The 27,953-nt window shown below is 35.1% G+C and overlaps 1 protein-coding gene and 1 long non-coding RNA gene across 2 annotated transcripts in view; one reads left to right on the top strand and one right to left on the bottom strand.

The window, feature by feature from the left end:
• Positions 1-4,496: 4,496 nt before the first annotated feature.
• Positions 4,497-6,352, top strand: LOC149802397 (vertnin-like). Its single transcript, XM_089951275.1, has one exon. The coding sequence runs from the start codon at positions 4,540-4,542 to the stop codon at positions 5,482-5,484; it is 945 nt and encodes a 314-aa protein (XP_089807401.1). The 5' UTR covers positions 4,497-4,539; the 3' UTR covers positions 5,485-6,352.
• A 12,625-nt stretch (positions 6,353-18,977) lies between these two features.
• LOC149802394 (uncharacterized) overlaps positions 18,978-27,953 on the bottom strand; it is a 177,193-nt gene continuing 168,217 nt past the window's right edge. Inside the window, exon 4 of the long non-coding RNA XR_016419901.1 lies at positions 18,978-19,377. This is a non-coding gene — a long non-coding RNA (uncharacterized LOC149802394). The remainder of the gene's footprint in view (positions 19,378-27,953) is intronic.

The raw sequence follows: 27,953 nt of genomic DNA, 5'->3' as shown, positions 1-27,953 counted from the left end.
GTCATATCTTCAAGATATCATCGACTAACAAGGTTAATAAGCTTTCATTACATTACATTGTAATCCCTAAGGCAATCATTAATACTTCTCTGAATTTTTCGGAAGGGCAATATTGAAGAATTGTACTTGCATTCAAATTAATACATAATAACGTTTTAACAGCAAATGTTATGTGTACTGTGTTTAGCCTGTCGGTTTTAGGATAAGAAAGCAAACAGGTACAGTTCACCTGGATCAGGAAGGGCCACTTTCAGTAATTTTTCAATTAATTTCTTTATAAAAAAAACTATTGTCTGACAATTTAACTTAATTTGTGATGATGTTTTGAATATGTTAGTGTCTACTATAATTAACGCAGTCGTCATCAATATGCGTTCGATTTCATCAACAATGTAAAAAGATACCAAAGATGGGACATAATTAGTTAAATTAAAGTCAGTTTTGGCTCAATTTAAGTAATACATTAAACACGTGAGTGATTTCGTTTGTTGAAAAAAACGCAGATGTCTAACAGTTTTTATAACCCGTCAGGCGATTGCATGAAATATCTTTGCTAATTAAAATATAATGATTTACATCTGAAGAAGAAGAAAAAAGAGTCGTTTTATTTTTTACATAGCAACAACAAAATCGAGAGAAAAGAAAACAAATCCCTTCGTTTAAAGTGATCATAATGCATAACACAATAAAGACTGATTTCATTTGCATTCTTTACAAAGACACTTCGATGCATTTGGATACAAATGATGTCATATCTTCGGCAATTCCAACTACGATGATTTGCATGGGAATCATACTGAATCGTTCTTTTGAAATGACGTAGTGCATTTCATAGGCGATTTTAATGTCATATGACGTTTTTCGTTTCAGCACATCCGATTTTAATGATTGTATCATACACCATAAGGGTGATCTTAGATTATCGCGACGAACTGCAGATACGGAGGCAAGAAAACATTTGTAAATATAAAACCTTCGAGTCTTTTTAACATTATCTATACACTTGACATCGATTGACATGATTAATGTACTGGACGAAATGTGTGACTGAGCATTTGTAGATATATGATTACGTATCTGCCAAATTCGTGTATAACACAGATAAGATTATATGAAGTAAAATCGTAAAATAGCAAACAAAGAATAAGTGGTATGTCTAGTCTTGTGTACAACGAATCGTTCAGTGCATTGTGCTTTTTAAACTGAAACCAAGCTTGATAAGCATTAACCATTTAGCATAACCTTCCCAACACAAGAATAAAATTTGGCCTCTTAGCATCACATTTCCAAATCAAAATTAAAATTTGGTCTCTTAGCATCACATTTCCACCACAAGATTAAAATTTGGTCTCTTAACATCACATTTCCACCACAAGATTAAAATTTGGTCTCTTAGCATCACATTTCCACCACAAGATTAAACTTTTAAGATGGATGCATGCTTAGGAAAAGGATATATCCTTGATAATTTTGATGAGATGGTGGTATTGGGTGGGTCGGAAACAATGATGGCGCGAGAACGCTTCAATCTATAAAGAAATCTTTATAACGAGAATTAGCACGTTAACAGCAATAAATAAAATATTGATAGTTTCTCAGATAGTTTTGCACTTTCTTCAAAACGTGTACAATTTATACAGAGAAAACATAACACAAATGACATATTCAAAACAAGTTAACGTTTCCACCGAATAAACGTAACAAGGCCAACACATTCAATAACATTGAAAATAACTTTAACTCAGTTTTAGAGTGCGTTTCATTTGAAATCGAAGAGATATAGCCAGAAACTACACGTGGCTGAAAATTGCCGTTACGGACGTGTATGATATTTGAATATACATTAGCTGGCCTTAAGCGGGACATAATTGAATTATAAAACTTAAATTTCAGCAGAACAGTTTTTTTCCAATTAAAATTATATCCAGAAAACTCCAATTACAGGTTAAATTAATCAAAACGAAACTGGCAACAATACGTTACTAAAAACGTCAAGATGTAAGGACACATTTAACAATTTAGTAGTTGGTTTAAACAAAACTTTTTTAACGCATTGCGGAGGTTATACGCGTGCTGAAAAGTATTATATTGTAGAATAAAATTGTTTGAATATTTCCAAGTCCAAAACATGAAATATAATTTTTTATTAATACTAATAAAACTTTCTTTAATACTCTATATTTACTTTTGATGCAATACCGGATTTGTTTCGCGTTTCCAAAAGGTATTAAAGTAGATTTTGTATATTAAATTATTTCATGAGATTTAATATTGAGCTGAGATACGTGCACTACCAGTAAAAAAATCGGAGTTTTGTTTTAACTTTTTATCTTTTTGTTCCTGATTATTCTTTGTTTCCCTGAGCAACAGGCAATGTTGATCTAGGAGGAATATAGCCAGTGGCAATAACTTTCTGATTCCGCTTTTTATTCCGTGACTCTGGCACATTCTTATGATTAAAATCTTGGCCTGGGAATGAATGTGATCTCATTGCTTTAGTATTCTTGTTCTTGGAATGTGATGTTATTGTTTAAATCATTTCGTCATCATATCTCTTTATATTTCTCAGAGCTATACATAACTGAGGTATCGTTTCTTTTTTCAGGGATATACTTTTGCCTTTCTACTATGATCCTTTTTCAGGGATATACGTTTGCCTTTCTACTATGATCTTTTTACAGGAATATAATTTTGCCTTTCCACTATGGTCTTTTTTCAGAGATATACGTTTGCCTGACTACTATGGCTTTTTTTCAGGGATATACTTTTGCCTTTCTACTATGGTCTTTTTACAGGAATATGATTTTGCCTTTCTACTATGATCTTTTTACAGAGATATATGTTTGCCTTACTACTATGGCTTTTTTTCAGGGATATACTTTTGCCTTTCTACTATGGTCTTTTTTCAGGGATATACTTTTGCTTTCTGCTATAGTCTTTTATCAGAGATATACTTTTGTCTTTCTACTATGGTCTTTTTTCAGGGATATACTTTTGCCTTTCTACTATGGTCCTTTTTAGGGATATACTTTTGCCTTTCTGCTATAGTCTTTTTACAGAAGAGACTAACCAATAAACAAATGACAGGAATTTTCGTAGCTAATCTACACTGTATTCTTTACTTTCATAACAGTGTTGAAAACAAAGCCGACAATGTATTTGAGTTCAACTGCATTTTGTTATTTAACTGAGCATTTATCACAAGTTTAACGTAAAGCGCAAAATTGAACAAAACGAATACAAATAAAACAAAATTAGAAATCAGTAGTATTAGTAATATATTCGTTCATTTAAAGTAGTTTATTCATTATGCACACATACACAATAGCATAAATAATGTATTGACTAGGATGTAAACACTTTAAAGTGTAATAAAACACATACACAATAGCATAAATAATGTATTGACTAGCATGTAAACACCTTAAAGTGTAATAAAACACATACACAATAGCATAAATAATGTATTGGCTAGCATGTAAACACCTTAAGTATAATAAAACACATACACAATAGCATAAATAATGTATTGACTAGCATGTAAACACTTTAAAGTGTAATAAAACACATACACAATAGCATAAATAATGTGTTGACTAGCATGTAAACACCTTAAAGTGTAATAAAACACATACACAATAGCATAAATAATGTATTGACTAGCATGTAAACACTTTAAAGTGTAATTAAACGCTTCAGATGAAACATAAACTGTACCAACACCTCACAAATTACAAAATAGCTGGAAAAATATCCTGCTTGTTGTTATAAGGGTCATTCTCAAAAAATATTGATAATTGTGTGATTTCTGGTATATTTAAACCAATTTTGATTTAATTCCTCCTTTTGAGCTTGCAATGTCAATTTAAGTTATTACAAAAATACATTTTAATAGAAAATGTTTCATTCCTTGTCTGAATTTTTCAGCGTTTGCCCCTTGGTTCATTGAATTTTGTAAAATCTTCCTGTGATTTCGCCGTAACACAATCAATTTGTGTTAATTTATATCACATATATTAAAGTTTTTTCCCTAAACCTTCAGGTTATTATTGTATCACATTGTTTCTTCATAAATATCAGTCTTATTTACACCAAAAGATTGTGAAACTTATAGGAATTTCCAATAAATTCAAAGTGCATTTCGCCGTGTCCCTTGTGTTACTCAATATATCATTATCTGAGTAAGAGTTGTCTTTCTTATGGAATAATTTCATAAATAGTTTCTCCCTCAAGTAGAACTTCCTCTTTGGAACTATTGGTAATGGAGCAGACGATATGATGCAGCAAGGACGTTTTTATTAAGATTAAAGGTATGTATGGTAATGCCGTAACTTTTATTTCTGTCCACATTGTTACTCCATATATAAACAGTAAATATATTGATTTTATAATAAATTTGTGTGTAGTATTTGTATATCACACCATGGTTAAAAATATTGTTGTTTCATTCTGCTAGGGAGCAGAAGAGAGGTTATGATAACTGCTGACTGCAATTGTTTACCTTATTCAGGAAGTGTGATTGCTTCTGAAAATGAAGATATGGGGGAAGAAATGCGAGTTAGAATAATAACTGAATCTTGTATCCACAAGGAATCATATTTGAACCAGACATTCTTAGAACGAGGAACTGACGATCCAATGAATGATTCTCTTGCAAAAACATATGCCTTCTATTCTGACGAATATTCAGATGAAGCACTCTCTGATGGACAAATCGAACGGATCTATGAAAAGGAAATCATGAAAATCTGCAAGAACAAATCCTATATGGGTATATGGCAGATATTTGCACTATCGAGTGTTCTTTGTCGCAGAATATTTTCCGTCTATCCTTTATTAGGAAACCCAAATGTAAGAAAGGATCTACACCGATTGGTTAAACCAAGGGAAGAAAGATCTACTCAAACGAGCTACATAATGTGGACAACAACAAGACAAGACATGTCAAAACATAATTGGATTCCTAATCATTTTGTCACAATGTTGCCGATGGATCGACCAAATACAAAGATTTCTGTAGATGAATCAGTGAAAGATATTGAAATTCAGAACATTATGCCAGAAACAGAGGACAAACAAGAGACAAAAGCTAACGATTCAGAAACAAATCATCATGAATCAGAGAACATTGAAAGTAAGTCTGAACTCAATGAAAGCACCGAGAACATCAGGAGTCATTTTGATATTTCTGATTTAAGTCCTCAAGATTTATTGGGAAAGTTTGTATTAGTGAGTTATGACAATAAACCATATCCTGGAATAATAACAGACTGTGATGAAGCTGAAGTATATGTCAGCTGTATGCACAGGGTTGGAAGAAGTTTGGAGAATTCCTCCTTTTATTGGCCACTTGCTGTTAGAGATGAGTGTTGGTATGATATGGAGAATGTTATTGGAACTATTCCCGACCCCAAGCTTGCTGGACAAAAGTACTGTGTTGATAGTGAACTGTGGGCCTTAGCTTTACATAAATTGAAAAAATGACATGATTATTTAATTTGTATTGTGAATTTTCCTCAATTTTACCATCTATACACGATGAATTGAAAGTGACTTCATTAGAAATTTCTTTTTCAATTAATAATCGAATATGTTGAGGTTTAATCTTCACAACATCCAACAAATTTTTTTATAACGGAGGAGAGAAGTACAAAACTGTCCTTTGTGTTACTTTTTATTCCCTTGTGTTACCAAAATCAGTAAATCAAAAATCAAGGACCAGTAAACTGTGTTCATTCAATCATAGATGAATATTTTGGACTTTATGATTTACATCAAACAATAACAATGAATATTCTTGAAAAAAATAGATGTTACATTTGTTTAATGTTTGAATATCACTTGTGTTACCATTTGAGTCATTTATGTTACGTTATTGTCCCTTGTGTTACATGTCAAATATTAACCAGTTAAAAATTACTTTGCCATTCCAGTTGTTCAAGATTCGACATTAGAACCATTTTGATGACACTTGTTAACACATAGGATAAAAATAAGAAATAAGTAAATTCTTTTGGAATTATAATCAAAAATATGTGAGTTAGATTTTACCTTTTTACTAGGTCATTTTATAAATCTAAGAAAAAAAAGATAAAAACAGATAAGAAAAAAAAATCTTGGATTAGTTGAGTAATTTTCATATATCACAGATGTTAAGCTGATTACATCGTTAATATTAAAGATAATTCGAAGAAATAGTTCTTATATTGCATTTGTAACACAAGGGACATTTACTAGTAGCAAGGAGCTATATTTTCAATTTTAATATTTTGTTTGAATTCAAAGTTGGTGTTCATTGTTTGTTTTACACATTTTAATGGTTAAGTGATGAAATAAAGCTTACATTGATGAACTTTGTGTGGTTTCATTATCCAAAAAAAATCAGGAATAAGATTTTGACCTTTTTTGAGAATGACCCATAACTGTTCATGTTCCCTGTCGCAGCAACTTCTATAATTTCACAACGCTAAATGTATTTGCCCTTTTTGCATAACGGTATAATCATTACCCACTAACTTATCTCGCCTGAAAATAACAGAAATCGATTTGGCGATATTGTGGAGGACGTTAACTGTTAATGAATGTATTCAAGTTAGACAAAACCTTCATTTTCAACCTGTTTGCCTCTTTTTTTAAATATTATGCCAATATCAACGTTAGGAAAGATGAGCTGATCATGTTTCATATATTTTCAATGTATTTGCATTCAGCCCTGGAAATTTCTCAGTTTGTTGCTTGAATATGACTAATGATTTTACATAACAACAGGATATCTTTTAGAAGATTCGTTTCATGAATACAGAAAAATCAGTTCTTCGAATACTTTTGAATATCTTTGGTTACAAACTTTTTCAGATTTTCCTTGTTGTTACTTTCTTTTAAAGAAGTCTAAAACCAGTCATGGAAGTTAAACTTTATTTATCATCGCACAACGGAAAAAACAATTGAACAGTGTAAAGATAAAAGCAGAAGGATATCTTTTTCTTGTACTATGTTGCAGACTATTATCTTCCAGAAATATTCCAGTGTAAAGTTTGTTAAAAAGGCTTCCGACGTCCATGAATTTTGAATCCTTCCAGCTTTAAAATCTATTTCTTTAAAATACAAGCCAAACGAGTAAGAGGTTAGTGTGGACAAGTAGAAATCACACTTTGAGTCTGAATTCCTATAAGAGCCTGCCATGTTTTCAGTTTCAAAAAGACGATATACATATATGCAAATTGCAAATGTCGTTTTAAGAATGACTGATGCAGAGTCCTGTGTGCCGATTTCTTCTAACATAAAGACCGAACTTAACCCAATGCACGAGAATGCCATTAAGCTGAACGCAAATCTCAAATAAGGATGAGAGTTCACTTGCATTCGCATCCTGTTGGCTACACCATTTGACAATTACGGTAATGGAATTTCTTTTAGTAGCATCATTAACGTAATCCTTTATTATCTCGATTACAATCTGTTTAAAGAATGCGCACAAACTTTAAGGGAATTTATACCGTGCGGCTAGCACTGACAGTAGTCGATAATGCAAGTGGCATTTTCAGACAGTCGTGTATTCCCTTTAAGACGGCATAAGACACTAAAATCAGTACCGCAGATCCGTAAATGTAGGCGAAATCAGATTGAAAAGAATCATCAGTAAAATGCATATTAAGTTTACTTTCTGAAAGTAGTGATTACACTCTCAACAATATTCACCAACGATCATCGGATATACTGAAGGAAACGTCTAATATATAACAAGATAGTGCCCTAAATAGGCCTAGAAACACATGCATGTGTTCGAGGCGTTACACATTTACATATTAGACGTGTTTACAGCAAAATACATACATTTACAGAGATCGTAAAATGCATAACCCCAGTCCGAACTGAAATATCACTCTTTTAATTGCAAATCATATTCTTGGCATGTTCACTCAAAAACCTTTATCAGATGTCACAGTATTAGAGACAAGAATGACGACCTATTGATCGTTAACAATGTTTAGAATGCAATATTTACTTGCATATAGGCTATTTGATATTTTGCAAAATTATTTGTTTTGCTTGACAGGACGATACATAAAATCACAGATAAATTAGATTGACGGAAATCTTCACTTACTCTCAAACAAAGATATCTATTCATTTAAAGGACATATATTTACTGACATTCGTTGATGCCCCCATGACTTGAGAAGAATCGTTGAGAATTTAGGACAACCTATCTCTCAACTAATATAGCCAAATTCCCTGTTGTCACTGAGATATTCCAGAACTGGTCACACCATCGTCATTGCATCATTTGTGGAATACGTGTAGGTTGTCAGGAAAATGTTTATTGTGAATCAATCACAGCAAGGAAACAATTTTCAGATGTACGTGCACTACTATATCACTGATTGTTCTGCACCAAATTGTGTTGCCATTGTTATATATGAAGTCAAAGGCAATTAGTGTTGTCATTGTTATATATGAAGTCAAAGGAAAAACAAAATTCTTTGCACAATAGGTATAATCATAAGATGTAGAAAATAAATGTTTTGCTCAAACAAAAATGATTTTGATGCCTATCAACACTCGTAAATGAGCGGAACTTCCCTCGTAGAATGAAATATTTTTTCTGCATGGTTGCAGAAAACAGCTTTAACGACCCGCATTCAACGTGGACAGCTCCGGTTGCTTAAGTGGTTAGACCGTCCGGCCTCGGATGCGAGAGGTCGCGGGTTCGAACCCCGGATGAGTCATACTAATGACTTATAAAAATGGTACTAACAGCTAACTCACTATGCGCTCAGCATTAAAATGTTAGGTCTGGTCGGCCTGGTGTCAGGATAATGTGACTGGCTGGGACATGATGCCACATGCCTGCGGCATGATGCCCCAGTGTTAGACATCACTATAGACTGCCACGCTACAGACATTGTAGCGATATGACTGAAATATTGTAAAAGCTATATTAAACATCCAAAACACACACGTATTCAACGTGCAATAGGGTCGGAAAGAATATGTAACCAAGCACCTAATTTACTTAGCTTGATTGCAACACAGGTTTTGTCCCTTGTCTCCCCAGCGGAAACGCCCCATCAGACAGAAAGGTTCTTCAATCTGCCAGTCAGCTCCTACATCGAGTCTGTCAATACAAAAATATACGATGCCGTTTCCATGATATTGGCGCACGTGTGAAACTCTTCAGCCTGAATGATGGATAATGACAATGCCACCCTCACTCTATGGTAGAGTGCAAAATTAGAAGTGGTATAGATTTCGACATCGTGAACCATATTTATCATGTCAACTATGAAAAACAAACAATGTGGGCTCTTGCTACAATAATTTGGAATAGTATCCTGCGTGTTTGTTAAGTAACAAATGTACATCATAATCAAGCAGTTGTACATTAACTTATTAGAGAAACGGTACAATCTCTCACCATTGTCAATACATATAATTTTGTTATCAGTTTCTCTGATTTTTGTATAACAGTTGTTCTTATGCCACAGGAAGAATATCAGTCATTGAGGACAATAACACGGGATTTCAGATCAAATTTCAATACCTTGCTCACAGAAAACGTTGTTTTTTCTTGAGAATATTGTTTATATTGCTACTTTTCAGTCTTGCTCAATCAGCTAATTCAATACAAGACTTTGAATGGATTTCACGTTATTGACAGCACAAGTCTTACAATTTTGTTTCAATGTATTGGTAACTGCTTGTCGAATGTCATTAGCTTTAAATTTATATTGTCTGATTGACAGTTGCGCTTAATTTGGGGGTGTACGGTTGAGACTGCCATACTAGTATCATTTTGTAAAAGTATATTTACTAGGATCTGAGTTCAGGACATTGTTTTTCCCCTTGGAAGAGGCTATAATCTTCCTAACATTGGTCAGGTTATTTCATAAAATTAAGTAAACAGACCTGGTGTTGTTAACGAATTTTGTTGAAAAGTTCCAATGGAAATAGCATGAGGACCATTGGCATATCAGGTTTAAAGAATATTGGTACAACAGACGATTCAAGGCCTGAAGTTCGTTCTGAACACGCCATATTTTAGGGTATGTTGTAGTACTTTTAGAACTAGTTGGTCTTTAATTCGCAATACTTTAAATTCAGTTTCACTTTGTTTTCGAGGAAAATAAATTATTTGTTGAATGTTATTAAACATGCCGTTCTTGCTTTTTCTTTTGCTTAGTTTACGACCATAAAGTCGTAAGATTATTGGAAAACAATAAAATGTAACTAAATAAGTGCATTCTACTAATGTAATAAAATGGGAAATTGTTAATGATAGGTTAATGAATATTGAACTATGTTCTAAATAGCATATAAAAACTCTCTTTATAAGTAAAACTCACTCCTCCTCCTCCATCAGTTTGCATTCATGGTTGATTTGAAATAAATACATAACACTGCCATGATAAATTGTCAGAAGCTAATTTGGGATGATTTAAGTTAGATTTGGTCTTCCGAAAATCTATATCCTGCTACAAGTTTTACAAGAAAGAGAAATTTATATGAATTCAGAGGAAGTATAAGAGATGCACTACTGGGGCACATTTGATGTATTGACGGTATAGGAAAAAGTATCCGAATGAATATGGTGACAATGCATATGGGCCGCAATGACTATGATCTCGACCAAAGCAAAAAGAGTAACATCAACCGAAAATCATAAACAGATCTACTTGTCCGTAATGATATCGAAGTGAGTCGCAAAGAACTATGTTTGTGGTAATGAATACACACCCGTTCCGAAACTAGATGAAAAATTCAGTTTCTAAGTCTCACTTCTACATTCAGTGATATGATAATGTTTGAAAGGCATCGGCTCTCAATAATTTCACATTAGCCAATAAACACTGGCATTCAGTGAGTTGAAATTAGCCAATAGACATTGCATTTTTATTCTAATCTGAGTCTGAATATGAGAAAATATTCATAAACTTGAGACTAGATAACGACATAGGCTAAACTAGTCCTTCTTTTTAACATGACACATCCCCACAAGTCATTTACGTTAACCATTGTGGCCGATTTCCACACACCTCACGTACAGAGTTAAAGACAATTTGAGCTATGTAGAGTAATGGCGAGACCCGGATTTTTCAGAGTACCTAAGTGACATGAAAACAAAAATCTGAATCATACTGTGGCACTATGTAGACTGATAAGAAATGGGACGATAAACTTGTCCTTAACCAAATAATCATATTTCTTTCTGTTGTAATCATTATCATGAATAAAACAACTACTTATAACATAATTGTGCATATTAAGTTATGTTAAGCCATAGATTATTTTACTTTTTGTGCAAAAGTATATTTTCTATGAGCTTGTCTTTTTGATAAGAACTTGGGCCTATCAGAGTAAAATTTGGAAAACCTCCAAATATATTTAACATATCAATACCGATGACATTGTAATCTTTTTTCTTCGAATTTAAAATTATTGTGATTTTTACGATTCGATGATAACTTAATAATACGATATTGCCAGCCAAAGCCATTTAACGTGAGATAGGAAATGTTTAAACTTTTATTAAACCTGATTAAGTATGTCAGAAGTCAACGTTCTGTCTTGCCAACCTTAGTACCAACAATAATTAATATAAAAACACCCGTTCCACATACCATAGAAGGTGCAACCATTTTATTATAGTACTATTTCTGGCCAAATGTTTTCCTAGAATCAACGCATTTGAGAGTGTCTATACCTCTTTAAAGATTAAAATATAATCTTTGTACAAGCCCTTAAGCTACTGCATCCCCGAAATGAACCCTTTTTATGTAAGTATTTGAGATATCGTCAGTGCCATTGAAATTCATGGTAAGAGTTTCGGTAACAGAACTTCCATTCATGGGTTTAAATACTAAATATTGATTGATTTCCAAGTCTGGATTATGTCTTGCTCTTTCTGAAAAACATTTCTCTCCAAGTGCAATTGTAAATAATATGTTTCCTCGGATATAAATTTACGGTTAACTCTGTAATTATTGCCATGTGTTACTAAGTGTTGTAACATATAGAACGCTGGTCCAACGAATTCGAATAAACGAATGGTTAACAATCGGAAGCGAAAGAGGGGGTCAACTGGCAATTCTGTGTTGAATTAGTCTATAGCAGGGGTGGGCAAACTACCGCCCGCGGGCCGCATGCGGCCCGCCAAGGGTTTTCATGCGGCCTAGGAACAAGTCATCATTCGCACTGACTCTGTTTATGTTACTCTATTTATCAAATAAATGTGCTTCTTTTGAAGTTTAAGTTTAAGTTCTAAAATAATTAACAACATATTAACAACTGAAAATTAATTAGATGTTATTTAGAAAAACCTTTTGTTTTTGCTATTTCAAATATTAATTATTTTACTTAATGAACTATGCGGCCCGCGACACAGTGTACATTTGTGCATGCGGCACTTGCACTGGAAAGTTTGCACACCTCTAATCTATAGGTTTAACACGGTAGGTAGTATTATATAGTTAGTTAAGTGTGTGTGTATACGGTCGAACGTGTTTATAGAGTCATACAGGAATGGTAATATTTCTTTTTTATATCACTGATTCAATACACCACATATACAATCCAGCTCCAAATATGCCGCACACTTGTCAAATTGTCATATACGTAAGAGGCAAAGGAGGAAATGGGGCGGAAATTGCCTAGTCCAGATGTCACCTGATGTCTTATGTTGATACAGGGTCTGGATTTTCTATTTCCCAAGGTTTAATGATGTCGTATTGCACCTGGAATTTTGAAGACACGAACTCTGTATTTATGGCCGATTAGTTATTGTGATATGGCTAGAGCAGGAAACGTCATTATTTTGTATCTGTTCATGTCCACGATTGCAGAGTTAAAACATTTCTAAATCTGTAAGAAGCTGCACATTGATGATGGATTGCTTTGCAGTTTTGATTTCATTCAATCAGCACCAGCTGTATGGCTGGGCCTGATGGTTTGAGTCTATGATCACCTTTTCTTAATTATTAAGGCGAGGTTTGCTTTGAGAATCGGTTGGTACCATTGCTTACCATTGCACTTCGGGATTTTTAAATAATCAGATAATGCATTGTGCGGTTTTCCTGGTGATCTGTGGTTAATTAGACCACCTTATATTCATGCATAGTTTGCGGGGTCAGATTAACGGGTACTATAGTTAATTCCCTTTTTGTAAACAAATTGTTGCTACTTTGTGCAGTGGGATTTGATGTGCTGGGGTTTGGACCACCTTATCTTCTTAAATATTTGGGATCAAATTACCGGTTCATGTGGATACTCTATTTGAACCAATGACTGACATCACTCATTGTTAATGTTACTCCAGCAGCTCTAGTTGTTGGTTCTACTGTAGCTGTTGTCTCGGCCCCAATCCCCAGGTGATCCTTCTCGTTAATGATTCCTTCATACAGGACATTTCTACTAGTCCAACTCAATTTTAAGCAGATGAAGTTCTTTCTCTTACCATCTCCATTGATTTCTGACTTGGAGACTCTGAATTCTTGAACGAGAAAGAATTGTGATTAGTGGCTCCATTGAAGATCGCATTTCTGACGATGCTAATGTGTAATCATTTGGGTAGCTATTGTTAAAAGACACGATCTTCGATCTTGGATCGGAGTCCGGAGGACGTGGTTATTGTTTTCAATTACCCTCCTAGCATCTGATACGTGGCTGTCTTCCTACTCAAAGTTCCACCGATGTCGTTTTTCACACTAAGTAAAATTCAAGTAAAGTAGGGCTTCTCCGATGCCCGTTTTGTGCTCGTTTGCATTGTCCATCCAACTTAGAACAGCTCTACTTTGACTCAGTCCAGGCAAACATTCATTCATTTCATCAAATACTTGTCTTTCAACCACATGTTCAAATTCAAACGATTCATTAATTTTCAGCTGTGTCCTTCTCTGATTGTATTTTCAGTGCTTTTGAATCTAACAGTCTGGTTTGCAATTATATGCAATCAATGCTGTGTCATTCTACTGGTCAAACGTGAGAGGTTGCCACAAAACGGAGGTATCCAGATGTCTGCTATTGGCTTTATTTCTGTACGCCATGGGATTTTCCAGGTTCGCTCGGTAAGGGTAATAGTTGCTGCTCAAGTTCAACTCCATTTCTATGAACAACGAGTGCATGATATTATTCCCAGGAGTTACTCTGGCATTGACGACTGTATTGACAATGTGCACTATGAGAAATTTGACGTTCATGTGCAACTGTCTGTTACATAGGACGATGTAATCTTCAGTCTGTCATTTTATTTTAAATTTGATAGGGACTGAGGTAGCAAAAGACGACACAGTACGAAATTATATCCACTGGGATTCTCGCATCATCGTTGATTTTGTGACTTGGAACATTCGAATGAATCTGAGTAAATCATTAATTTTTATTTTCTTCAATTATTAATCATACACGTCCATGCTCTTCTTCTTTTACTGTTATTTTTATGAGATCTGAGAAAGGTTTGACGTCCATTTTAATTTTTGCTGTGATAGAGAAGAAATAGTAATATTTTAGCCATACATGTGAAGCTAATTTATGGGGCACCCAAAAGGATCCATTTGGAGTCTTACGCCTTGGGACCTAAAAAATGTAACAATACAAGGAAAACCCCACAAACATTAAAGTTTCCAAAATGTAAATTGGTTTCTCTAAATTATATAACCAAACAAAGCGAAAGAATTAAAAATAAATTACTTTGTCTGAATACCTAATTTGAACTTCAATAACATATTAATCTGGAAACTATCCCAAATGAATTTTGAATGAAGGTTATAATGTGTTTATTTACTAAGGTGCTAGCATCACTTAAAAATCAACTTTTTTAAACCCAAACGTTTTCACTTCACAGTCAAAGTAGAAAATCACTAAAGATCTTGAAAGTTTCACTTAATCTAACATATTTATTTAAATGTCCTTGAATAATGCCACACAATCCTGAAGGTACTGTCTGTAGAATAAATATTTTCCAGTTGGCATCTCTTAAAAATAGGCATATGAACTGAAACATGACACCGAGCGTATTTGATTCCCTTATATAGCCTCTTGTGAGAACCAAAATGAACAATATCGGAATCACTGTAAATATTCTAGAACATTTAAATCCTTAAATTGTGAAATACCTAACAATCATGTTCTGACTTATTATTATCGAGCGAATCAATAACTAGGTCATACATGATATCATGTGATGATTCCGTGACCTCTATTCTATATACTTAACCGAAATAGTTGCTGACTTGACCTTATTAATCATCCTTGATCAGTGAATGCATTCATTTACGTATCGTTCATGTACTTACAACTTACAATGACTGTAATTCTTGTTTAAATTGTAACAAGTCGGTGACATTAGGATTCGGAAGTAGGTATCCGTTGTTCGCACCAAACAGTAGCGTTCCATATATATATATATATATATATATATATATATATATATATATATATATAATGACGTTTTGGTTATTTTCGTCTAGCCTTATGAATTAAAGGCACAGGTTATATGTCTTTCCATACAATAATGTCCATCTATCTTCTTCTTCTTCCTCCTTCTTATATCAAGAGTCGTCACACATGTGGTCCAGCAATCGATCTTAACACAAGCTGCAGCCACGTTTAACAAGGGTCATATCAGCGTTGTTTCTCTTATTGTTGTTTCTTTATCTTGGACAAAGCTAACGTTTCTTGCAAATAATTTACACAACATTCATACAAAGTATCGATGATTTCTTTGGGTGCTTTTTGAATGACCTTTGAAGATGAGACTGAGTTAGTATCGACAAAATATATTAGTGTTTGTTAAATGAAGAAGGGATACTTTTTCTTTTACAATTTTGGACAAAAGTTCTGCCTCGAGATGACGAGCAGGGCGGTGTTCATGTCTTCTTGGTGAAATCGTTTGTTTAATGAACATATAAACATAAAATTAAATCGTATCTCATACGTCTTTTTCTCCCACTTTATTCTTATAAGGGAATTCGTCTCCATTGATTCGCTGCCCGTGATATCAATTTGTTTATGGGCAGTACTCGACTATGAGGTATTTTCAATGGACTATATTGTGATAGTTCATGACTGGATAAATCTAGTAAAGTTTGTAACAAACCTGTTCTGTCTCGGACGTTTGTCTTTGGTGAAGCCACGTTTCAGCTTCAGCAGCAATGACTAAAACAGAAGGCCCGTTGCTGCCGCTAGAGCAGGCAACGTTGCTTTAGAAATGGGTTTTCATTATTTCATCAGCATATGAAGCACAAGTTTTAAATAATGTTTGGCGGCATCGTCCTTAACGACGAAGAAGAAGCAGTAGCAAGAGGAGGAGACACCGTCTCCTAGTAGTGTTGATTTCTGTAATTATATCCGTCCGTATAGAAGAACCTCTCATTCTGACAGATTTGTTTTTTGTAAGTTTTCTTCTTCTTGTGGCTTTTCGTTTTCTTATGTGAAATTGCAGCACCACCGCCATCCTTCTGTTGATCTCCTACATCCTATTGGAATTGGAGTTTCCTATTTGTTTTATCCGTGGCATTATGATCCCATTTTAAACGAGAACGAATAATGACACCCCCCGAACAGCAGCTTCCGCCAGGTTTTTTTGAGACAGTTTGTTTTTCGGTTTGATTATCAATATTCAATCTGCCAACTGTAACAAAGATAATGTTTTGTTTTTCAAAAAGAGTTTGATTTCATGGGGTATGTGAGTGATCCCTTCAATTAATTGTCGTGTTCTCACTTGATGTTCTACAGTGCAAGAATCGAGTTGCCAGAACGATGCTGTTATTGAAAGGAGGTTAAGGTGAAATAAATCTCACATAATCGGAAGTGCTGGGCTTTTAGTCGATGAGTAAATATGAAGGGGTGTTTAAGCGGCATCGGCATACGCATAATTCAATCAAGGTATTCCTAACTGTTTGCCTAAAACTTGCACTTGAGATTTGTCTCTTGGATTTGTAGACAGTACCACATACTAGACGGATACTTCGATGTACTTACATTTTAAAATGCATTTTGTATAACGAAATGATTGTCGCATTACGATTGTGTTGTTTTCGTGTAAACCAAAGTTAAATTTTCTTCTTCGTCTTTTTCTAACGTGTCATCGAAGATGACAAGATTTATTTGACTAATATCAAACACGATCACATTGTCTTCGTGACGAACGCCTTTCACAAATGAAATGGATTCTCCTTGAAATTTGTTAAGTATTATACAAGCCGATTGCCACTCTTTCCAGCAACACACGATACGTTTGGCTGGACGATCAAACAAGTGTGATTTGTCTTCGATCAACTTTGTGTTCGATCCACTTATTGTTTCCAGCATTGATCCCAACACTTTTCCAGTTACGTAAATCATTATATTACTTGGGTCAAACAAAATGTCATGGAATTAAAAAATTTAAATTTCAGCAAAACAATTTCTTCCAATTAAAATTATATCCAAGGGACATCACAGAAATCTCCAATTGCAGGTTATTTTAATCAAAATGAAACTGGATGCAATACGTTACTAAAAACGTCAAGATGCGAGGCCATATTTAACGACTTAGTGGTTGGGTTAACAACACTTTTTAACTCATTTTGGTGGTTAAAAGTGTTCTATTGGACAATCGCATATTTTAGGATTTTAAAGTTCAAACACCTTTAATATATTTTTAAGTGCCACTAATAAAACTTGCATTAATAATCCGTATTTACTTTTGATGCTATACCGGATTGTTTGTTGGTTCGGATAAAAAGTACTACGGTCGATTTTCTACATCAAAATGCTTTCATGAGATTTAATATGGTGCTGAAAAATGTGCACTACTAGTCAAATACATTAGAGTTTTCTTGCCTTGCATGCTTTATTTCCTGACTGACTGTTCTTTATTTCCATGATGAATAGACAAAGATGATCTCAGAAGGATATCGTCAGTGGCAATTTCTATTCTTAGACTCCGGTACATTCATCTCATTGAAATCTTGGCCATGTGATGCCATTGTTTAAGGATTCTTGGCCTGGGAATGTGATGCCATTGTTTTAGGATTCTTGATCTAGGAATGTGATGCCATTGTTTTAGGATTCTTGGCCTGGGAATGTGATGCCATTGTTTTAGGATTCTTGATCTAGGAATGTGATGCCATTGTTTTAGGATTCTTGGCCTGGGAATGTGATGCCATTGTTTTAGGATTCTTGTTCTAGGAATATGATGCCATTGTTTTAGGATTCTTGATCTAGGAATGTGATGCCATTGTTTTAGGATTCTTGATCTAGGAATGTGATGCCATTGTTTTAGGATTCTTGATCTAGGAATGTGATGCCATTGTTTTAGGATTCTTGATCTAGGAATGTAATGTCATTGTTTTAGGATTCTTGATCTAGGAATGTGATGCCATTGTTTTAGGATTCTTGATCTAGGAATGTGATGCCATTGTTTTAGGATTCTTGCTCTAGGAATGTAATGTCATTGTTTAAATCATTTCGTTACCGTGTCCATCTATATTTATCAAAGATATACATAACTGAGGTATAGGTTCTATTCCCGGGGATTTTACTTTTGCCTTTCAACAACCAACAGACACCTGACCGAATTTTCGTAGCTGACCTACACTATATTCCTTACTTTCATAACAATGTTGAAAACAAAGCCGACAACGTATTTGAGATCAACTGCATTTTGTTAAAGATATGACCATTTATCACAACAAGTTTAACGTAGAGAGCAAAATTGAAGAAAGAGAATACAAAGAAACAAAATTAGAAATTAGGAGGACTAATAATATATTCGTTCATTTAAAACGGTTTATTCATTATACATATATACGGCATAAATACCGTATTCACTAACAGGTAAATACTTAAAAGTGTTAAATAATTATCATATGCAACAAATGTACTAACATCTCACAAATTACAAAATAGTTGAAACATGTCCTGCTTGTTAATGTAACTGTTAATTTTCCTTGCCGCAATAATTCTATATTATCGCAAAGCTCATTAACTTGCTCTTTTGTGTTACTGTGAAATCATTACCCACTAATTTATGTCTCCTGAAATATAACAGATATCGATTTAACTGTATTTTTGTGGATCTTAGCTATTATTGGAGCTAAAAATGTAAAAAGACATCGTTATAGTACTTTGAAAAAATAAACGTGTATAAAATGTTTCGTGTGTTAGAATTCTAAACCCTCGTGTTATAGTTGCTTCCTCCTCCGTTCTCAAAGCGATTGACGATAACCTAGATCGGCAAAGATGGTAGGCACATCATCGTCATCTCTTTAACAATGTGATTGCTGGTGCGACTAGTCAGGCAAAACAAAATCTTTTCGAATGTTTGAACAAACACTGGTCACAAATATTCGATCGTCCATCACAACGTATTGTGTCATCTTACAAGGATTGGCAATGCTGAAAGAAAGTCAAGCAGAATTCATTTGATTTATAGACGGCATTCCTGGCAAAGATGATGGGATAGTGCCTGACTTTTAGTCAAACACATATTGTCATCTTCATTGATATGTTAGAAGAAGAGACAGAAGAAAGTATCCGAAAACTGTATCATCGTTATGATAGCATAAATTACATAGCCCAAACTTTATGTCAACAATGTAAAGCACATAGCACCATAAGGATCATCGCCCATTTAAATGGTATTGTTTTAAAATCCAAGAGATGAATTTCAATTGCATGTGTTCGCCAAATCGTTAGGAACAACTTGGCAGAATTATGCGTATAACAATTTCACTCAATACCTCTTACGTATTTTCATATCAATTTAAAACCTACCTCCACTGACAATGTGCGATTTTGTACCAATTCGTTTCGACCTTTGGTGACAGCCAGGAACGCGGCCATGTCTTGTAGACGTCGCCTTTGTGTGTGTCTGATAAAAAAATCACTTCTTTTCTTTCTTAACAGTATACAAGATGACATCATTTCAATCTCATCTTCTTACTGAACGTGTTGGAGCACTTATGACATTAGTCGCAAAACAAATAGTCACATTTGATAGAAATGGTAAGATGGTTTACATTGTCGGTCAATTACTTCAAGGCATCGTTCACATACCACATCAAACAACATAGAGTAGCTTTGTCACAACTAGCTGATCCACAAAGCGATATATAAACCAATTCACAATGGATTTTGAAGCCAGGTGGAAAAGCTAAAAAGAAGAGTTTGACCACAAGTTCATTTTCGAAAAAGAAATCTAGAAAGAAAACAACACCTTCAAAATTCTAGGTGCAGCCGCTGTCCGTCACTAGAATGCACACTTACCCACAAAGCAGTTGTACTGTTACCGTCCCACCCTCCGCTCAGTTCATGATGATGCCTGCTAAACATGATTTATAACATGTTTTTCCTCATTTGATGAAAACATGGAAACCAGTCTATAAGGAAACTTTTGATCCGATGAAAATGACGTCCTCTATGGATCTAGCGACTCTTGTTCCATATATAACAAGTAGCCTCTCCTAAGGCAAACGTACAAGACAGAATAGAAATGTTACAAAGTGTACTAAATTTCCTCAGACAAAAATTAGCACGATTTAGGTCTCAAAAACAACAATAATACTTAAAGCCAGGTTGATGCGACAATCAATGTAAATAAAGTCCAATATGGTTGAATAAGAATTTTTCATCCCGAACAAATATGCCACCAAGTTCATACCGTCCAACGAGACCTTCGAGAAAAGTAAAAATGATCTCCCACCATCCTTATTTTAAAACTGTAATGGTGTGTCAGTACTCACCAAATCCAATGCTCTGATGCGAACTCAAGTTATGAAAAAAGAATCCAATGAAATCATCCATACCTTGTGTGAAAGCTGTTTGACTTTTTCAAGAGGAACAACGCCTTTGACGCGGGGACGGAAATAGAGTTTAAGTCGACATTGTTATGTTCTTCTACAAACGATGAAAAAGATAATTCCAATTAGTCACAAGATAAAGAAGCGTGCTCGTCAGCTAAAATCGATTGCTGAACCAATGTTTGGAGGTGCGGTGAAATGAAGATTAAAGGGAGATCCTTCCTAGAACAGGTCACACTTTCCTAGAAAGACATTACATTTGTACCTTTTAATTATATGGAAGGACCGAATTACAATCGTTGATGGATTGAACCGATGTGTCAGAAACAGAACGAAACACAGCACTGGGGATAATTATCGCAAGGTCTTTAACGATTTCACCAAAAAATTGTAACGACTGCAGCCAAACCACATCATAGAGACAAATTTAACTCGCATTTACTACAAGCCTGCTCATATTGCCGTTTCGAAGAACTTCAAACATTATGTTGAGCTGCTAAACTAAAACTCAGAAGTGTACGTATGCCGGATGTGTGGCAAAGGGTACAAAAGCAATCGATGTAAACGTTACACAAACTCATTCTAAGAAAATGTTCCAGTAGAGAAGCCAAGGTAGCTGGCATTGATATTCAATAGCAAAAACACTGAGCTCATGTATTTCATTTGGAGGCGTACAGTTGTGGTTATATTATATGTTCTGTGTCACTGACGTGTTTTCAGAATCAGCTGCGGAAGTTCCTTTTACATTGTAAGTAAGTGCAGAGTTAAGGCAAGCTTTAAAACTGGTTTTATAACAGTGTTAAGCACTGGAAAATTGGGTTCTCATTAGAAAAATCAAGCGCACGTTTGACAAAGGTTATTTACCTAACTAGAAAAGGGAATCGTTTCTTACAACTGGACACAAGTGCGTGGACGCGATCCTCTTCTTTATACTTTGGAAGATATGAACGGAGAATTGTAAAAAAGGAACATTTTACTTGCCTGAATTATAACAAGTGACCAATAAAAGAAGACAACGTGTAGGATTATCAGAAGCATTCTCAATCGAAGAACACAACAAGTGGACAAACATTGACTTCAAGACATGAACGGTTGCTGAAAAGGAAATCAACCTAGTTTCGATCCTTGGATTGCCTATTCACATGTTATCGACTATAAAAAGATAAAATAGCCATCACGGCCGTAAAAGAGCAACTACCTTTGTATATTAAAGTTCCTCTCTTCAATAAATACACAAATAGCAACATAACCTATCTCCGTGGATGTGGTGTGGAAACTGTTTCACTTAAAAGAAAAACGTCTTTTTCTGCACAATATTTGTCGCGTATTTTGTCATGGAGCAGTGATTGGAAATTTTACTTTGCAACAAGGAGATTAACAACCGTTTACCCTTGTAATCAGCAGCTGCGCTGGTTATCTTCTTCCCAGTCTTTCCTTCAAATAAAGCTATCTGTTTAAGTACCATTATATCAGACAGCCATCTGTTGTTAATGAGCGTAGGGTATTATAGTCAGCGTTTACGTCATAGCGCATGAGCGTACGTCACAACATAGGTATACCGGATATTAAGGAAACTGCACGATTCAGCAGGTGACAGCACCGAGAAAGTAACATTAAACCCTAATAATTACAATCCTAAACTAATTTGCTTTTTTGTTGTTTTTAGTCTGTTTTTCACTTCTTACCGTCAAAGCCTGTAGCGAAAATTAAAATCCCTTTTTAATCAATTACTAGCGGCAGCGTAATGGATGGCAGATGTGCATCATTCGTACAAACTTATAACATCTCTCAACAAAATTAGGCTTTCTGTCAAATTTGGTCAAAGTTGTATGATCGACTTTTGAGAACACGTTTATTTTTTCTGTACTTTAGTGGCAATAGCCATATCCCAGAATGCTTTTATGTCACATGTGTTAAAATAAATTAAAAGGTCTTTGAGAAAAAGTTTTTTCATTGTTTGCTTTTTTTAACAATTGCAGCCATATCAGCTGAATGTTGGATATTTCAAACATTTTATATTAGCATGTTTTGTGTTCGATTCGGTCAAATTCGGTTTTGCTAATTTAAATATGTCGCTTCAATGTTGTTTGTTTCTAATTTCAATGAATTCGGCCACATTATATGGCGGATCTGCTTAATTTGGACAAAGATTGGAAGTATTGGGGTCCGAATTCTCTCTACTAAGTCTGGTTGAAATTGGTGGAACGAATTTTAAGAATACGCTGAAAATGTTGACGGAGGTAAGCAAATTCAGGAATAATTTCAAATATGTAATCATGAACTTTGAGCATGAAAAATTAAACATGTTCTAAAATGCGGATACAGAAACGTCTTTCATTGATATCACTGCGTTTTTCTTTACTATCTTGAACAGGTTTCGAGAAGCAAAGTACGTTCCATATGGAGTAGCAATTTAAAAAAAAAATATCAACCTTTTGAGCTAAATGTACATCCACTGCTTCAACATAAAACTTGTGGAGAAAAATAGAATAATTAAATAATTCGATGTCTTGCTTTCCTATCCCTGATTCAAATGTTTCATTTAAAAACTTCACCATTATCATCCTCAAAACATATATTGAGTGTAATTTATATTCACATCGCTGTGATCTGCATTAGATGACACCAATCTTTTCCAGTAACATAGACTTTTATCAAATTTCTTAAAAAGAGATAATATAAAAATGAAACTCGAGAGCACGGAGCTTATGTTTACATTTATGGAGAAGCAGCATCCAAAATCTAGTAATTTCTTTGACAGCAGCGATCATAAAGCTTAGTTAAGAACTGCAATGTTTTGTATTGCTTAAAATGTCCACAATGCATCATTTATACTTAATTAACTTTATTTACTACTTATTGCGTCAGATTGCAATGGATTAATCTTGTAAATAAATTTAATTTTTCAAGTATTCAGCCCAGTAAAATATTTGAATATTAAGAGTGTGGTAGGATATTTCTAAATATCATGGTGTGATTTGGAAACAATTAGTAACTAGAAAAAGGCTTACGCCAAATAAAATAAATAGGATAAATAAGAATAAAGATACATAACACAACATTCGTTTAATTATAATACGTAGTATGGGAACACCTTATTTGCAAGACATGAGGACTGATCAAAGTTTGAACACAAACAAAATGAAATTTAAAGACGTATGCAAACATTTATACACACATCAAACAATATTGCACACATATAAAATGATTACGGAAGATATCTCGAAGGGCATACGAAACATTTAGTAATATCAAAAAGTTTAATATTAAAATAGCCTTTCAAAATGAAACTTTAAAAAAGTGGGAAAATTGCTGAAAAAAGTATTTTTTTATTTATTATTTCTTTCATCTAGTTAATGTGCAATAATAAAAACGTATTTTATTGCAACCAGCAAAATCAGTGATGGCTAGACGACATGTGGATGTATTTTATTGCAACCAGCAAAATCAGTGATGGCTAGACGACATGTGGATGTATTTTATTGCAACTAGCAAAATCAGTGATGGCAAGACGACATGTGGATGTATTTTATTGCAACCAGCAAAATCAGTGATGGTTAGACGACATGTGGATGCATTTTACTGCAACCAGCAAAATCAGTGATGGCTAGACGACATGTGGATGTATTTTATTGAAACCAGCAAAATCAGTGATGGCTACACGACATGTGGATGTATTTTACTGCAACCAGCAAAATCAGTGATGGCTAGACGACATGATGGCTATACGACATGTGGATGTATTTTATTGCAACCAGCAAAATCAGTAATGGCTAGACGACATGTGGATGTATTTTATTGCAACCAGCAAAATCAGCTAGACGACATGATGGCTAGACGACATGTGGATGTATTTTACTGCAGATAGCAAAATCAGTGATAGCTAGACGACATGTGGATGTATTTTACTGCAACCAGCAAAATCAGTGATGGCTAGACGACATGTGGATGTATTTTATTGAAACCAGCAAAATCAGTGATGGCTACACGACATGTGGATGTATTTTACTGCAACCAGCAAAATCAGTGATGGCTAGACGACATGATGGCTAGACGACATGTGGATGTATTTTATTGCAACCAGCAAAATCAGTGATGGTTAGACGACATACGGATGCATTTTACTGCAACCAGCAAAATCAGTGATGGCTAGACGACATGTGGATGTATTTTATTGAAACCAGCAAAATCAGTGATGGCTACACGACATGTGGATGTATTTTACTGCAACCAGCAAAATCAGTGATGGCTAGACGACATGATGGCTATACGACATGTGGATGTATTTTATTGCAACCAGCAAAATCAGTGATGGTTAGACGACATGTGGATGCATTTTACTGCAACCAGCAAAATCAGTGATGGCTAGACGACATGTGGATATATTTTATTGAAACCAGCAAAATCAGTGATGGCTACACGACATGTGGATGTATTTTACTGCAACCAGCAAAATCAGTGATGGCTAGACGACATGATGGCTAGACGACGTGTGGATGTATTTTATTGCAACCAGCAAAATCAGTAATGGCTAGACGACATGTGGATGTATTTTATTGCAACCAGCAAAATCAGCTAGACGACATGATGGCTAGACGACATGTGGATGTATTTTACTGCAAATAGCAAAATCAGTGATAGCTAGACGACATGTGGATGTATTTTACTGCAACCAGCAAAATCAGTGATGGCTAGACGACATGTGGATGTATTTTATTGAAACCAGCAAAATCAGTGATGGCTACACGACATGTGGATGTATTTTACTGCAACCAGCAAAATCAGTGATGGCTAGACGACATGATGGCTAGACGACATGTGGATGTATTTTATTGCAACCAGCAAAATCAGTGATGGCTAGACGACATGTGGATGTATTTTATTGCAACCAGCAAAATCAGCTAGACGACATGTTGGCTAGACGACATGTGGATGTATTTTACTGCAAATAGCAAAATCAGTGATAGCTAGACGACATGATGGCTAGACGACATATGGATGTATTTTATTGCAACCAGCAAAATCAGTGATGGCTAGACGACATGATGGCTAGACGACATGTGGATGTATTTTATTGCAACCAGCAAAATCAGTGATGGCTAGACGACATGATGGCTAGACGACATGTGGATGTATTTTATTGCAACCAGCAAAATCAGTGATGGCTAGACGACATGATGGCTAGACGACATGTGTATGTATTTTATTGCAACCAGCAAAATCAGTGATGGCTAGACGACATGATGGCTACACGACATGTGGATGTATTTTACTGCAACCAGCAAAATCAGTGATGGCTAGGCGACATGATGGCTAGACGACATGTGGATGTATTTTACTGCAACCAGCAAAATCAGTGATTGCTAGACGACATGATGGCTAGACGACATGTGGATGCATTTTATTGCAACCAGCAAAATCAGTGATGGCTAGACGACATGTGGATGTATTTTATTGCAACCAGCAAAATCAGTGATGGCTAGACGACATGTGGATGTATTTTACTGCAACCAGCAAAATCAGTGATGGCTAGACGACATGTGGATTTATTTTATTGCAACCAGCAAAATCAGTGATGGCTAGACGACATGTGGATTTATTCTACTGCAACCAGCAAAATCAATGATGGCTAGACGACATGTGGATGCATTTTACTGCAACTAGCAAATTCAGTGATGGCTAGACAACATGAAGATGCATTTTACTGCAACAAGCAAAATCAATGATAGCTAGACGACATGTGGATGTATTTTACTGCAACTAGCAAAATCAATGATGGCTAGACGACAGTTAGATGCATTTTACTGCAAGCAGGAAAATCAGTGATGGCTAGACGACATGTCTATGCATTTTACTGCAACCAGCAAAATCAATGATGGCTAGACGACATGTGGATTTATTTTATTGCAGCCAACAAAATCAGTGATGGTTAGACGACATGTGGATGCAGTTTACTGCAACCAGCAAAATCAGTGATGGCTAGACGACATGTGGATTTATTTTATTGCAACCGGCAAAATCAGTGATGGCTAGACGACATGTGGATGTACTTTACTGCAACTAGCAAAATCAATGATGGCTAGACGACAGTTAGATGCATTTTACTGCAACCAGCAAAATCAGTGATGGCTAGACGACATGTGGATGTATTTTACTGCAACCAGCAAAATCAGTGATGGCTAGACGACATGTGGATGTATTTTACTGCAACCAACAAAATCGATGATGGCTAGACAACATGTGGATGTATTTTACTGCAACCAGCAAAATCAGTGATGGCTAGACGACATGTGGATGCATTTTACTGCAACCAGCAAAATCAGTGATGGCTAGACGACATGTGGATTTATTTTATTGCAACCGGCAAAATCAGTGATGGCTAGACGACATGTGGATGTACTTTACTGCAACCAGCAAAATCAATGATGGCTAGACGACAGTTAGATGCATTTTACTGCAACCAGCAAAATCAGTGATGGCTAGACGACATGTGGATGTATTTTACTGCAACCAGCAAAATCAGTGATGGCTAGACGACATGTGGATGTATTTTACTGCAACCAACAAAATCAGTGATGGCTAGACGACATGTGGATGTATTTTACTGCAACCAACAAAATCAATGATGGCTAGACAACATGTGGATGTATTTTACTGCAACCAGCAAAATCAGTGATGGCTAGACGACATGTGGATGTATTTTACTGCAACCAGCAAAATCAGTGATGGCTAGACGACATGTGGATGTATTTTACTGCAACCAACAAAATCAATGATGGCTAGACAACATGTGGATGTATTTTACTGCAACTAGCAAAATCAGTGATGGCTAGACGACATGTGGATGTATTTTACTGCAACCAGCAAAATCAGTGATGGCTAGACGACATGTGGATGTATTTTACTGCAACCAGCAAAATCAGTGATGGCTAGACGACATGTGGATGTATTTTACTGCAACCAGCAAAATCAGTGATGGCTAGACGACATGTGGATGTATTTTACTGCAACCAACAAAATCAATGATGGCTAGACAACATGTGGATGTATTTTACTGCAACCAGCAAAATCAGTGATGGCTAGACGACATGTGGATGTATTTTACTGCAGCCAGCAAAATCAGTGATGGCTAGACGACATGTGGATGTATTTTACTGCAACCAGCAAAATCAG

Source organism: Sinohyriopsis cumingii, chromosome 3, assembly GCF_028554795.1.
Source record: "Sinohyriopsis cumingii isolate HCF-2022 chromosome 3, ASM2855479v2, whole genome shotgun sequence".
NCBI classification, from domain to species: Eukaryota; Metazoa; Mollusca; class Bivalvia; order Unionida; family Unionidae; genus Sinohyriopsis; species Sinohyriopsis cumingii.
Note: the sequence above shows the minus strand (reverse complement) of the source record. Positions and strands in the feature narration are given on the sequence as shown.

Bases quoted from the DNA above. Each gene is read 5' to 3' on its own strand.
- LOC149802397 (XM_089951275.1), top strand. From the start codon at position 4,540: ATGGGGGAAGAAATGCGAGTTAGAATAATAACTGAATCTTGTATCCAC.